At 38.2% G+C, this 14,085-nt stretch overlaps 1 protein-coding gene across 4 annotated transcripts in view; it reads left to right on the top strand.

Annotated features, from left to right (window-relative positions):
• LOC106875464 (protein FAM227B) overlaps positions 1-14,085 on the top strand; it is a 152,669-nt gene that overhangs the window by 117,108 nt on the left and 21,476 nt on the right. For all 4 annotated transcript variants that reach the window (XM_014923616.2, XM_014923615.2, XM_052966292.1 and 1 more), the window contains 3 exons: positions 355-481; positions 2,198-2,317; positions 5,109-5,251. In XM_014923616.2, the coding sequence (XP_014779102.1) occupies positions 355-481; positions 2,198-2,317; positions 5,109-5,251 (390 nt within the window). The remainder of the gene's footprint in view (positions 1-354; positions 482-2,197; positions 2,318-5,108; positions 5,252-14,085) is intronic.

Genomic DNA, 14,085 nt, shown 5'->3' with positions numbered 1-14,085 from the left:
TACACATACATACATATATATACACACACACACTGATACATGTGTATGTATGTATGTGTCTGCATGTGTCTCTTTCTATATTTTAACTTTTATTTTCTTTATAGATTAATATTAAGTGCTGGTACTGGTGCCACATAAAAAGCACCCAGTACACTCTGTAAAGTGGTTGGTGCTTGGAAGGGTATCCAGCCATAGAAACCATGCCAAAACAGATAATGGAGCCTGCTGTAGCTCTCCAGCTTGACAGCTCCTGTCAAAACCGTCCAACCCATGCCAGCATGGAAAACAGATATTAAATGATGATGATGAATGTTAAGTTTCCACTTGACTTTAATTCCTTGATATACATTGCAGAAAATTCCCAAAGCCCTCTCTCAAGCTACTTATGTGGCCTTTTTTGATGGCTTACGGACACACCACCAGTATTTCGATGACAACTTTAAACAGTATATATTTTCTTATATTACTAAATGGACCACTGGTAAGTAATCATTTGTAACTACTTTTATTGTCTTTTTTTTTTTTGTTACTGAATAACATCTCTGGTTAGACTTGTTTTAACAAACTCATGGCAAAGAATGTAGAAAGGCAAGGAGATATTCCAGAAACATTCTTAGGTGATTTCGCTACTGGTAGGGGATAGAGGAGTGTAAAATTACATTTACTATCCAAACATGTTTACTATCTTTGCACTTGAATTCTAAAGCTGTTAACTGGTAGTCCAATGCTTTACCTATAAAGTTATTTTGCTTCTGAAAGTGATATATATCTGAGTTTTTTGCACATTTCATGAGATTATTAATCTACATGTGGAAAGCTCCTCTCGAAGATGTATGCTTGAGCAATGTGTTTTATGGAAGACTAGCAATTAACTCATGCATGAAAGCCTCCTCTCTTCATACCACCAATTTTATATAAAAGAAATGTAAGGCTGATATGGCTTGGCACCAATATTGTTGCTAGTTTCACAGTCAAAGCACAAAGAGAGGGAATTGATACTGCAAAGCATCTTGTCTCATACTCTAGTAATTTTGCTGTGTTACCACCTTGAATTGATAATTTATTTGCTAATCTTGGTAAAATTAGACGCAAAATTGAACTTTGTAGGATTTGAACATAGTGTCAAGAAGTGAAACAAATACTGCAAAGCATTCTTTCCAGGGCTGTAAAGATTCTACCTATGAAAGAGAGGTCACTAATCAAATACTTAGGAATAACATATTAATATTTACTCCGTTATCATCATGATACCTCTCTATTTCATTCTTGGAAAGTGATAGAAGTCATTTCATTAAAATTTGCTTCAGTTCATTTGCCACTGTCTTCCTCCTTTGGTGCCTAAACTAAAGATTTCATAAAACAAATTATTCTTGAGTTACATCACCCTGGGACTCTCTTACTTAATAATTTTTTTTCTCCAGCCTTTACAAACCTTAAGATTTTAACAACATTAACTATACTAATGTCATTGTATCTTTCTCATACTTCACTTTAAGAAACCTTCATTGATTATGAGCACAACCCATTTTTTAATATTAAAAAAAAAAGCATTAAAAAGAAATTAAAGAAAATTTATGTTTACAATTACATTTACTTCTTTTATTGTGGTTTGTGTTGATAGAAATCCATAGTTACAATTGATATGAATTTGTCCCACATATTCTGGATGTTTTCGTGAGGAACACGTTATTACAAGTTAGAAATTCTGTACCACATTTTGCAGGTGTTATTGATAGAAATACATAGTTAAAGATTTTACTAAATTTCTACTATATTCTCTGGGGACATCTGCTCCATGTTAGTAGCTTCTCTGTCTGGATAATATAACAATGCATAATCATAATTTATCTTGTGATAAGCCCCTTATATACTAGACTTCTGGGTATTTGGAAAGCTAAAGGGAAATGTTTCATTCCATTTATCTACCTACTAAACAGTTGAGTACGAAATTTTCAGTTTCATTTTTACTTCATTATGCTTTTAAAATTTATTTTCATGTTTTGTATCTATATTTCTAGCCTTTCTACCATAGGCAACTACCCCTATTATTATTTATTCATGCTATTGTCTACTCCTGTTGTTATCAGTTCCTGCTTATTATCTTCTTATTTCAGTGCCTCTAATCATGCTGAAATTAAGAATCGTTTGCTAGGTTCTTTTGTATTGAGCTTTGTTTCTTTTTAAAATGTATTTTCAGGAATCACGCCCCAGCCAGGAGCTGGTAATAAAGAACGAGAGAAGATGGCTAAGTTGACTGGAGAGAGAACTGAGACTATCGCTGAGATGCTAACTCACTCTATTTTGTCTAATAAACCTGGTAACTAAATGTATATTTTACATTACTGTGATTATAGTAATTATCTAGCTATTACACAAGCCTGCTGCTGTTAAAAAAAATTCTCTGTAAATTGGTAGCAGTTTCACAAAAGGTCTCAGAATATCCTGTCATTTATATATATATATATATATATATTTATTCAGAATGTGTGCATATTAGGTGCACTGGCCTAGATATTTTAATACAACTATAATACTTGTGGTTCTTTTGCTTTAGGTTTTGCTCTTAAAGAGAAAAGTCAGTTTTTTGGTCGCAGTCTTAGCTAAATAATAGATGTGAAGTTGTCAAGAAAATCGTAAGAGACTGTAAAACCTGATGTTTGTGAAAAGTTTGAAGATTTTACTTATGCGTTGTTTAGGTAGAGAAAGGACATAATATTGGGTCATCCCATAAATGATGTAGTTTTTTTATACTTCTTTTATTTTTCAAAATTAAGATAAACAAATTTTTTTTTTAATTTAAAATATACTCTCCTTCGTTTTCTACAATGCTTTTCCATCTATCCGGTAGACTTGCAAGACCCCTCTTCCAAAATTCACTTGTCTGTGATGCAAAATACTCCTCCAGTACTGTTCTGTGTGTGTTTTTTCCATCCAAATGATTTTGAAGACTGCAGAATAAATGATAATCAGATGGGGCAATGTCTGGTGAATATGGTGGGTGGGACATTGTTTCCCATTCAAACTGCTCCAGCCTTTGGGATGTTATCCTCACTGTATGTGGCCAAGCATTATCCTGATGGAAGAACACATTTTATCTTGAAACCAAAGATGGTCGTTTTTCTTCATGTTGACTTAAACCACTCAAGCTGCTTGCTGTAGATCTCCTTTGTTATCGTTTGGTTTGGGTTTAAAAGTTCAAAGTGGACTAAACCTTTCATATCCCACCAAACAGATAACAACACCTTACATGGGTGAAAACTTTCTTTAGCCTGGGGTGCCGGTGTTTCTCGTTTCCCTACCCACTGTTTTCGGTGCTTGACATTTTTATAGGGAACCTATTTCCCATCACCAGTTACTATTTGGTCCAAAAAAGGTTCATTCATGAAATATGACAGCAAACAAGAGCACACATCCACTCTCTACATGCAATTAGACTTGGAAAGTTTGTGAGGAACCCATTGACCCAATTTGCTGACTTTTCCAATGGCATGCAGGTGTCAATGAATGGTTGAATGACCCAATCCAAGCTTCTCTGCTAGTTCCTCAACAGTTACAATGGGATTTTGTTCCACCAGGGTTTGCAGGACATCCTCATCGAGCGCTACAGGATGAGGCTCATCTTCTAAGCTGTAGTTTCTGGCTCGGAATTTTGGAACCACCATTGACACTGGCTTACACTTATTGTCCAATCCCCATATACTGCATTAATATTCCTCACACTTTCTGTTGCGTCGTTGCCTTTATTGAACTCATAAAGCAAAATATGCCAAATGTGCTCCTTTGTCACTTCCATTATAGCTTTGAAAAAATAACTGTTAAAATTGAACTGCACTCTTCAAAACTTGCACTTAGAATAAGGACAAAGAAAAATTACTACTTGCTTTTATAGCAAGTTGGTGCAGGTGGTTTATCCTGTCCCCCTCCAACTTTTAGTTCATACAATTGAAAAAAACCACATTATTTAGGGGTTGACTCAATATTATGAGTTTCCTCAGTATGTAAACATTGTGTCTACGCTTTTGATGTTCCTATTGGGGAATCTTTTCATACTTTTTGTTTTATATAATAGTACAGGTTTGACATAAAGTTATTAGGCATCATCTGGATATGCTTGTATATGAAATTTTATTGGAGAATGGATATGATATCAACTGCATAAGAGTGTGTGTGATTCAAGTAATTGTTATCAAGTTATAAATGTGGTGTAGAAAAAATGAGGGAGATAAACTTTGAAGTGTGAGAATGTTGATAGAATGTGGGTTGGAAGAGCCCTTGTACTACAATTAAGTGATCTTTCATGACCTGTTGATGCTTTATAGAAGACCACAATTCCCTATCTGTGAGTATTGCATATTGATTTTAAACAGTTGATTAAGATAAAAAAGAGTAGACAATGAAGATACACAGTATGCCCAGACTGCAACACTGTACCACATACACTTTATTATTTCATGCTGGAGTTGTGTAGTATGGTCCTCAACTAAGCAAATTATGACATATCCAGAATTGCAGATGTTTCTATGTTGAACATAATCATTTGGCTAATTACCTATGTGTCATGGGTCTGCTTGATCAAGACTGACTTCAGTGACACAATAAAAGTCACTATATCCACAAGCTAACAAGAGAGCTTCTATGCAGTCACTCAACTTAATAAAATTCCAGTTTAACACCTCCACCTAATACTTGGGTGTCTTTAGTGGAGTTCACTCTTTTGTAAGCATTTAGATAAAATTATGACTTCCTCTCACCAACATTCTTTCTTGTAGACATTGACATGCAGATGTTTAAGCTGAATATAGTTCCATCAACATTAAAATAAAACTCTGCTAGTCTTTTTAATCTAATAACTGTCACCTTAATTGTTCTTGAATTATTTGAAGCATGCCACTATTTTAAATAGCTATCCAACCACTAAGTTAACTATTGTATTAACCATATCTACTAGCTGAACTTCATAATATAATTCCTTTTTTTCTCTCTCATCACCCCTTCAGCCATTATCTTAATACTACAATGTAACCATCAATTCAGTCAGCATCCATAGAGCTAGTGTTACTCCTGTCTATTACATCTGATAAAAGTTAACACCTGTTTTATTTTATTAGTTAAACTAGACTTGACCATGCAAGATTTAGAGGATCTACAAAAACATCAGGAGAACAAATCTCTTTTCAAGGTATCTCCAATGAAAGAGGTTCCTAGATTGTCTGTGACAAAAGATACTCCAAAACAGAAGGAAACTTGTGAGGTAACACTAACATCTTTTTATGTATCTGTCTTTGTTTCCCTATTATTATTTCTTAATTATGAAAGAAGTAATTTGTGATGTTAGAGCTGTAGATAGATGGTGTTATGATATTGGTTGTGATGTTAGTGTTGGGGCCATTGGTGATATTGAAGGTAGTAGTGCTAGTAATGGTGATACAAGTGTCTTTTATGGTGGTAATGGTGCCTGTGATGCTGGTGTTGGCAGATAGTTACAGTAATGGAAACTTCTTAGTTCAAAGATTTTTGTCAATAATCGGTTTTTTTTTGTTTTTTTTTTTAGTGTGTGTGTTGGTGGTATGTTTAATATAGAACTTTAGGCAATATTTTTAGACTCCAAATTCAGGAATCAATAAATTACAAAATAGCAAGTTATTTATTAAAAATGAAATTATTTAGTAAATTGTTCAGCTTTAAAATGTGAATTTTAAGTGAAAGTTCTCAGTTAATAAGTGACAGTATGACCCTGAAGTGATAGTATAGATTGTTTTATTTAGGCTGTAAAGTGACATGTATGGCTCTTTTTACAATAAGCCACTTATAAATCATATGTGTAAATCTTAGTATTTTTAGTGAACCATTGATTGATATCACTGAACTATTGATTATCCTTATTAAACCTTTGATTAGTCTATTGGCCTTTTTCAGTTTAAATGTCTAGCATGTATGCATATAATAAAGAAAAGGATGAACAGTTGTGTATATTATTCATGTTTATGTGCATATAATTGTTGGTGGTATGTGTGTTTAAGACATATATTCTTTTCTTTTGTTCATGTTGAAAAACACACAACTTGAATTTTTATTCCAGCTAACAATCACTTGATCAGAAATTCAAGATTAGTAATAGTGACATTGCTAATTGTGAAATGTGTGTTTGTGTGTGTGTGTTTTTGTATGTTTTGTATACTTAGTGTTTTTAATGACTAGGTTTATAATTCTCACTGTGTGTCTACATTTTTCTTGTGTTTATTGTTATGTTTGGTGTGGAGGGTCACTACAGAAAGCCTGTGGTGGTAAGAACGGAATGTATCAGGTTAATGTCATTACTGCAAGGATGGCAGTTAGTATTTGTTTGGTGTAAACAGTGGGGCTAGCTATCTGACAGTGAGAGATCCAATATGAAGCAGCCATTTAAATTACATGCTCAATCATTTTTCCAAATATATTTACATTTTATGTGCATATGTATAAACTCATGTGGTGCAACAAACAAATAATTTTTGACTTTCCCTTCCAATCATTATAAGTGTTTTATCTTCTTTGGCCTACAGAATCCCATTATTCACCCACTACAATTGCTCTGCTTTTAAGTTAAGATTTGTTAGCTCCACTTCCAACATTAATTATTTAAGTAAGTTAACAGAACATATTTACAAATTCTATCATGACAAACGAGTAGTCCACAGTCCTCCATCCATAGCTACATATACTTTCCACTACTCAAGTGCATTGATGTTTCTTAGGTTGTGCTACAAATGTTACAGGAAGTGAAGTGCATCAGTTTTATACCACATCATGTAAGAAATAACACTTTAAAAATATACAAGCCAGAACTTTCTTATACTTTCTTGAGACAATGTAATATGGGGAACTGTAATATGATGAACAAAGTGCGATTCACCTTCCTCTCAGTGTCAACTGTCCTGCTGGGTTAAATCTGAGATATGCCCTACTCATCTAACCTGTCACTAGAACCTATGGCTAATTCCCTTTCTAGCTCGCATGTCTACATGCATCCATCTACTACCGCTGCCTGAGGCCTAAGAGGCCCACACTGGTCGTTCTTCCACCCACTTTCTCATTCACTCTTCCCCTTCAGGTAGGGTCTCTCAGCCATTGACATCATTTACCCTTTCTCCCAGTTCACATTATCTTCACACACCGCTTGATTTCAGAGATCGCCTCCTAACTTCACTCCATGTTGAAATCTGCCATCCACCTGGGCACCTGTAATCTCTGTAGGGATGGAGTGCTGCCTGCTTCCTCTCCTCCACCTTAGTCATCTGATGAAGCAACAATTCTACTAAACATCCAAGGCATGACACAGCATTCCATCCACAGAAACATTATTTTTTTGAATTAACAGCTGCCACTGTCTCTCTGTCCCACTGAGATGTGCAGTATGCCTTTGAGAGCTTGACCCAGACTTCATCTCCAGCCTGCACAAAAGCAGGCTTTCTCTCTCTCTTCCACAGAGTTTTGTGATACTGTACATGGGTGTTGCTATTTATACCTCAATATCACTCTGTGGCACAGACTCCTTGGTCTGTCCTGATTGGGGTGACATATTGTAACAAAATACTGCTTCCAGTGGTGAAATATATCCCCTCTTCACCATGGCCTTGATCATGTGATGGTATCTTTCCACAATCCCATTTCTACTCAGCCTGTTTGCCACTCAGAAGAAGCGGTGCACATTCCACTTATCGAGCATCTCCTTCAGCATCTCTGAAGGAAATGCAGTGCCATTATCCATCAGCAGTTCATCTACAGGGCCCTGGTCCTGGAATATCTCATTCAGGATATGTGCAACTTCATCTGCAGTGCCCGTCTTAATTTCCTTCCATATCATCATCCGGCCTGGTCTGCAGTTGACTACCAAGAGAGATGTCCCCTGCCAGTAGTGTGTCACATCCACTGCCAATCATCTCCAGTTTTACTCTACTGAGATGTTTCCCAGCTTGTGCACACATGGAGCAGGGTTGATGTATTGACACCTGTCACAGCTCCCGACCACTTTTTGAATGCTCTGCCCAGTAACTTTCCCTGTCAGCTTTCCTGGTAAGATACAGGGTTCTATCCACATCCATATTATGGCTGACACACTGCAGCTATCCCCTGCTCTGAATCTTCCAGTATTGACAACCAGGCCTTTTTCACCCTGGTTTGAATGTCTGCCTTATTCCTTCCTGAGGGTACAAAGACCATGCTCAGCTTCAAACCAAATTCAGCAGCTAGTTCTCACAGAACCCCTGAGCAGTGTTTTACTAACATCTTTGCAAAACCTTTGGTTTGAACCCTCCTTTCATTGGTGATCACTGATCCCACCCATCCAAGCACAGTAGCCAAATTGGTTGATTTCGATAGAGTGTGGCCCACATCTCAGGGCCAGAGTCACCCATTTCAGCTCAACATCCAACTCAGCCACGTTGATGTGGTTATACAGTGCCTTGCAAAAGTCTACACTCCTTTTGAAAATTTATATATTTTGTATGATTTAACAGGGAACAACACATTTTTTCAATTCCAATGATTGTTAAATAATAAGCAGATCCATCACACTTTCCTTTGATATAAAAATTACATTTTAAACATTTCACACTGATTCTTAAAATCATATAACTTATAAAAATGTCTTTGTAAAAGTCTACACCCCCTCCCGATATTATACTGTGTTATCATGTAGTTTGTCATTGATGTATACAATCCAAAACAATCAAAGGTGACATGTGTGTTCTACAATAACAAACAAACTTGGCCAGTCTATTATTTTGCTATATAAAGTGATTTAACTGCCTACAAAATCATTCACCACATGGTTTTTTGGTATGTTGGTCTTTGGACTCTGACTGTAAACACAAGGTGTCCAACTCGGGAAGGAAAACGGGCAAACCTCTGTCTCAAGAACTTAAAAACCTTATTATTCAAAAGTACAATGAAAATAATGGCTATAAAAAATTGCAAAAACTTTAGAATTGCCCCTAAGCACTGTTAAAACTATAGGTTAGAAGTGGTTAGTGCACAAAACCACTGCTACCCTACCAAGGTCTGGGAGACCGAGCAAACTTACCAGAAGAGCAAAGTCAGAATTGGTCCGGGAGGCAACCTCCAATCCTAGTGCAACACTGGAAGACTTGAAAGCTTCAGTTTCCAGTACTGGGACAGATGTCCATGCATCTACAATTTCCAGAGTATTGCAGCAGTCTGGCCTGCAAGGAAGGGTAGCTAGAAAAAAGCCCCTTCTGAAGCCTATGCACAAGCAAGCTTTGACAAAAGTCACATTAATGATTCCATGACCATGTGGCAAAAGATTTTTTGGTCAGATGAGACCAAAGTCAAGTTATTTGGAAAAATTAGGAAACGCTATGTTTGGCAGAAAAAAGGCACTGCTCACCAGCCTCATTACACCGTTCCCACTGTAAAGCATGGCAGTGGCTCGATCATGCTTTGGGGCTGTTTTTCAGCTACAGGGCCTGGAGAGTTGGTAACTTCCAAGGTATCATGGACAGTGTCAAGTACCAAGAAATATTGGAGGCAAACCTGCTGAAGTCTGCTAGCTCTGCGCTTGGGTCGCAATTTCAAGTGTCAACAAGATAACAACCCCAAGCATGTGTCAAAAAGCACTAAAGCTTGGTTTGCTAGCAAGAAAATGACAGTTTTGGTGTGGCCCAGCCAGTCTCCAGACCTAAATCCTATAAAACATCTATGGCGAGATCTAAAGCTGGTTGTGCACCAACGTTCCCCATCCAATCTGACATAGCTTGAGAAGTTCTGACATGAAGAATGGCAGACCACTGCAGCAAGCTCATGGAAGGCTACCCGAGGCATCTGCAGGGTGTAATTGATGCAGCAGGATCATCCACAAAGTATTAGCTGAAGACATTCCAAAGGGGGTGTAGACTTTTGCAGAGACATTTTTCTCAGTTATATGATTTTAAGAATCAGTGTGAAATTTTTAAAATGTAATTTTTATATCAAAGGAAAGTGTGATGGATCTGCTTATTATTTAACAATCATTGGAATTGAAAAAATGTGTTGTTCCCTGTTAAATTATACAAAATATATAAATTTTCAAAAGGGGTGTAGATTTTTGCAAGGCACTGTAATCATCTGCTTTTCAGAGCCAGGCTGCATCCTCCACTTCGACACCCCCATCATTACACTGCTCGCATTGCACCATATGATCCTGTTTTCCAATTTGAGTACATAGCAACTTCCTTTTACTGGGTCTTCTGCTCTTACCCTCTCTAGGATCTCCTGCATCATCACCACCATCCTCTCTTTCACTTTATCTCCCTACCTTGTCCTGTCTGCTCATCTCTTGATGTATCCGCATGCTGTTTGAAGCCAACCTGCAATTGGATAGTGACCCACTAGTCTCCCACACATTGAGAATAGTTCTCATCTGTTGACACTGGTGCCCAGTTCCAGAATCTCATTTCCTCTCTGAAACACCAACAGACCTGTTTTGTCTCTTTGAATCTTGAATCCTAGTGCAGCTCCTCTAAGCATTGGCTCCAGTGGTTTCGTAATCAGCCCAACCTTCTTTAGGCAACCTATGACCTCTGCAGCAGATACTATAATCTTGTCTACCAGGATGTCGTCTGTATAGGAATTGGTGGCCTTTTTTACCTTCTCAACCTTTCTTAGGATAGATTTGAGCGCTGTTGCTATGACCTTTGGTGCAGAATTCAGCTCCAAATCCAGCCTAGTCAGACATTATGTCTGGCCCTTATAAACTCCCCAGCTCATACATCCACAATTTCTGGCTCACATAGAGCTGCAGATATACTGACTATAAGTCTACAGTTGTTGCAGCCCTCATCATCCATCTCCATTCTTACAACGTCTCTCCACCAACATCAGTCACCTTGCCGCCTGTGTGGCACAATACATGGCCATTTAGCTCTTGAAAGTCCAGTACCAGCCTGACCTTGCCCTTCATTGGTTGTACCACTGCTATTAATGGCAGCACTATGTTCTTCACTTTCTCTTTCCACAGGATTAGGATACCCTTGTTGATCAATCTCTCTACCTCTCCTTCAAATTCACACCCTGACATCTTTCAAAGTATGCTGATAACAGCTAAGCTTGTTTCTCAGCATTGCCCCCCCCCCCCCTGCTCCTTTCCAGTGCCACTCAACTGTCCATCACTGACTATTGAACACTGCCTGAAAATTTTTACCTTCAACGATGTAAGCAGTACAATCCACCCCAGGGCTTTTCCCCCTTTCTTGTTGCAGACTCACAGTGGATAACGCCCCTGCACCACTAAATGATACCATATCTCCATCAGCACTGACACCTCCTAAGCGGTTGATTGTGTCCATGCCCATTACCAAATCAATTCCATCAACCACATGGTCGATCACAATTACCTGCAGTCTTAGTGTTGTGTCCCACACTGCCATCGCCACTTCACTGCTACCCTAACATCCAATTTCACTGCCATCAACTGCCCTAACACTACTCGTCCCTTTCGACTTTTTTGTCACCCTTGGGGTCATGAGAGACATTGTACAGCCCATATCCATGAAGGCTTTGAACACCTTTCCTCAAACCAGGACTTCAACTATAGGCAGAAACAGGAGAAGTTTGAGAGGCAGCAACTTCTCCATGGCCTTTTCCCTGGCTGCAGGATCAAGTGATATGCTCTATCTGCCTGCCCTAGTAGCAAATGAGTTCAAACTTTGTCTCTGCACAGTCCCTTACCATGTGTAGACCATGGCACTTGAAATACCAGCCCATAAACCATTACTGCTGCTCCACAGCAGTTTTTCTCTCCTCATTCTTCAGAAATCATCGCATGATGTCATGGGCTTCTGCAGCTGCCATTGCCACTGCATTCCACCCAGTGTTTTGCATTGACACACAGGCTTGGGCAACAAGTTCGCTTATCACCTTTTTCTCACTGCTTGGCAGTTGTTGCAGCTGCACTGATATGTCATCAGGGAAACTATTTATGAAAGCCAACAGTGCCACCTTTTCTAGTTCCTTTCTGGTAAAACCAGATAAGGTGGCCTGTCTCAGAACCTCCACTGTATACACATCCATCTGCACCCCTGTCCACCTGACCTTTCCTAGCTAGGTGAACGCAGTGTATGAACTTTCTGTAAAGGCTTCCTTTAGGTGCTGCTCAATCTTCTTTGCATCCAGTTGGTCTTTTTCGTCCATTTCAAAGTACAGTGCCAACGTATTTCCCTTCAAATACAGAACCATGAGATCTGCTACATCTTCAATGCTTTGCAGCTTAGCCACCATCTTGATCTTATGAATCCAGGTAGTAACATCTCCCACGCCACAAAAAGGTCTGATGACATCACTACTGATCCTTATTTTTGCTGCCATCACTTGGAAGAGGACAACAACAACAAAAGAAAATATTACAAGTTCCAAAATAACTTGTAATATAGGGAACTGTAATATGAGGAACAAAGTGCAATTCACCTATCTCTTGGTGACTATTTGCATGTCTAGCTTGCATGTCTACACATGTCTATTTTCTCTCTCTGCCTGAGGCCAAAGAAGCCCACACTGCTCCTACTTCTGCCCACTTCCGCACTCACTCTTCCTCTTCTGGTAAGGCTCCTCAGCTATTGACATCACTGACCCTTTCCCCACGGTTCACCTCATCTCCACAGACAACTTATTGGAAGAAGAGATAGTTGTCAGATTTAGTATTTAGGAAGACAAGGAATGATTGTCATGATAAAAAAAAGAACTGTGGAACAGGAAGTTTTATTTTTATATCAATTCTGGAGTATTGCTAATAGAAATGGAAAAAGGGGCAGCATCGTTAGTGCTTTATCATGATCCACAACCCAAGTGAAGAGGGAGACCTGAACTTTGTATTTGGAATTACTAAAAAACTCATTATTATTATTTACAGTGGTGATGGTGGTGGTGGTGGTAGTGGTGGTGGTGGTGCAAATTTCATTACAGCTAAACAGATGGCACTTGTGGATTTAGTTGTTTAACCATTTAATAAAGTGGTTAGGAAAAATATTAGGTCAGGAAATGTTTTGGAAACAACTCTTTTGATATCACCAACTTGAGACCAGCTTTGGTTCTGTGATTCAAAACTACTATTCTAAAGAGTTCATATATAAATTAAAGTTTTCCATCATAGTTTTATGTAGATAACTTGTGCTAGATTTTCTTCTTAATACCAGCTTAATAATGGAAAAGCTAGTTAATTTACTAAACCCATTCCAATTCTTGTTTTGAAATTTTTTGAAACACACTGACAGGTATTTCTAGGTATGAGTTTTTATGTTTGAGCTTTGCAGTTGTTGGAATATTCTCTGCTATGACAAATGACATTGTAGACAATTGAATTCTTGTACTTTTGTTTTGATACCCTTCTACCAGTTTGCTGACATTGTATTTTGCTCCACTTCACTTCATTCTGTCTGTCTATTTTCTCCTCTTTGACTGTAACTGGATGCAGGAATCATTAGTACACAATATATAGTTAGTAAATTCACAATTAATAAGACACAAACTCATCACTCTTTAGGCAAGAGACAAATATATTTTTTATATCACATTGGGTGTTTGCTAAATTATATCTCCATGGGACTAATTTTCCTTCTAAAAGTTGACATGTGAAAATCTGAAAAAAGCTTGGGGAAGAGACCATGAACAGTAACAAATGATCTCTGTTAAAGTAACTCAAATAATTGTGATGCACAACAAATAACATTTATTGACTCCAAGCAAATAAAGTAGTAAATGCTACAGCTGTTGTGTAGAGAAGAATGGTAAAGGAAATACTAAGTTAAAGATGCTAAGAAGAAGAAACGACATCATCATCATCATCATCATCGTTTAACGTCCGCTTTCCATGCTAGCATGGGTTGGACGATTTGACTGAGGACTGGTGAAACCGGATGGCAACACCAGGCTCCAGTCTGATTTGGCAGAGTTTCTACAGCTGGATGCCCTTCCTAGCGCCAACCACTCAGAGAGTGTAGTGGGTGCTTTTACGTGTCACCCGCACGAAAACAGCCACGCTCGAAATGGTGTCTTTTATGTGCCACCCGCACAAGCCAGTCCAGGGGCGCTGGCAACGATCTCGCTCGAAAATCCTAC

Source organism: Octopus bimaculoides, chromosome 3 (assembly GCF_001194135.2).
Source record: "Octopus bimaculoides isolate UCB-OBI-ISO-001 chromosome 3, ASM119413v2, whole genome shotgun sequence".
Lineage (NCBI taxonomy): Eukaryota > Metazoa > Mollusca > Cephalopoda > Octopoda > Octopodidae > Octopus > Octopus bimaculoides.
The sequence above is the reverse complement of the archived record's forward strand: the minus strand, read 5'-3'. Positions and strand labels throughout refer to the sequence as shown.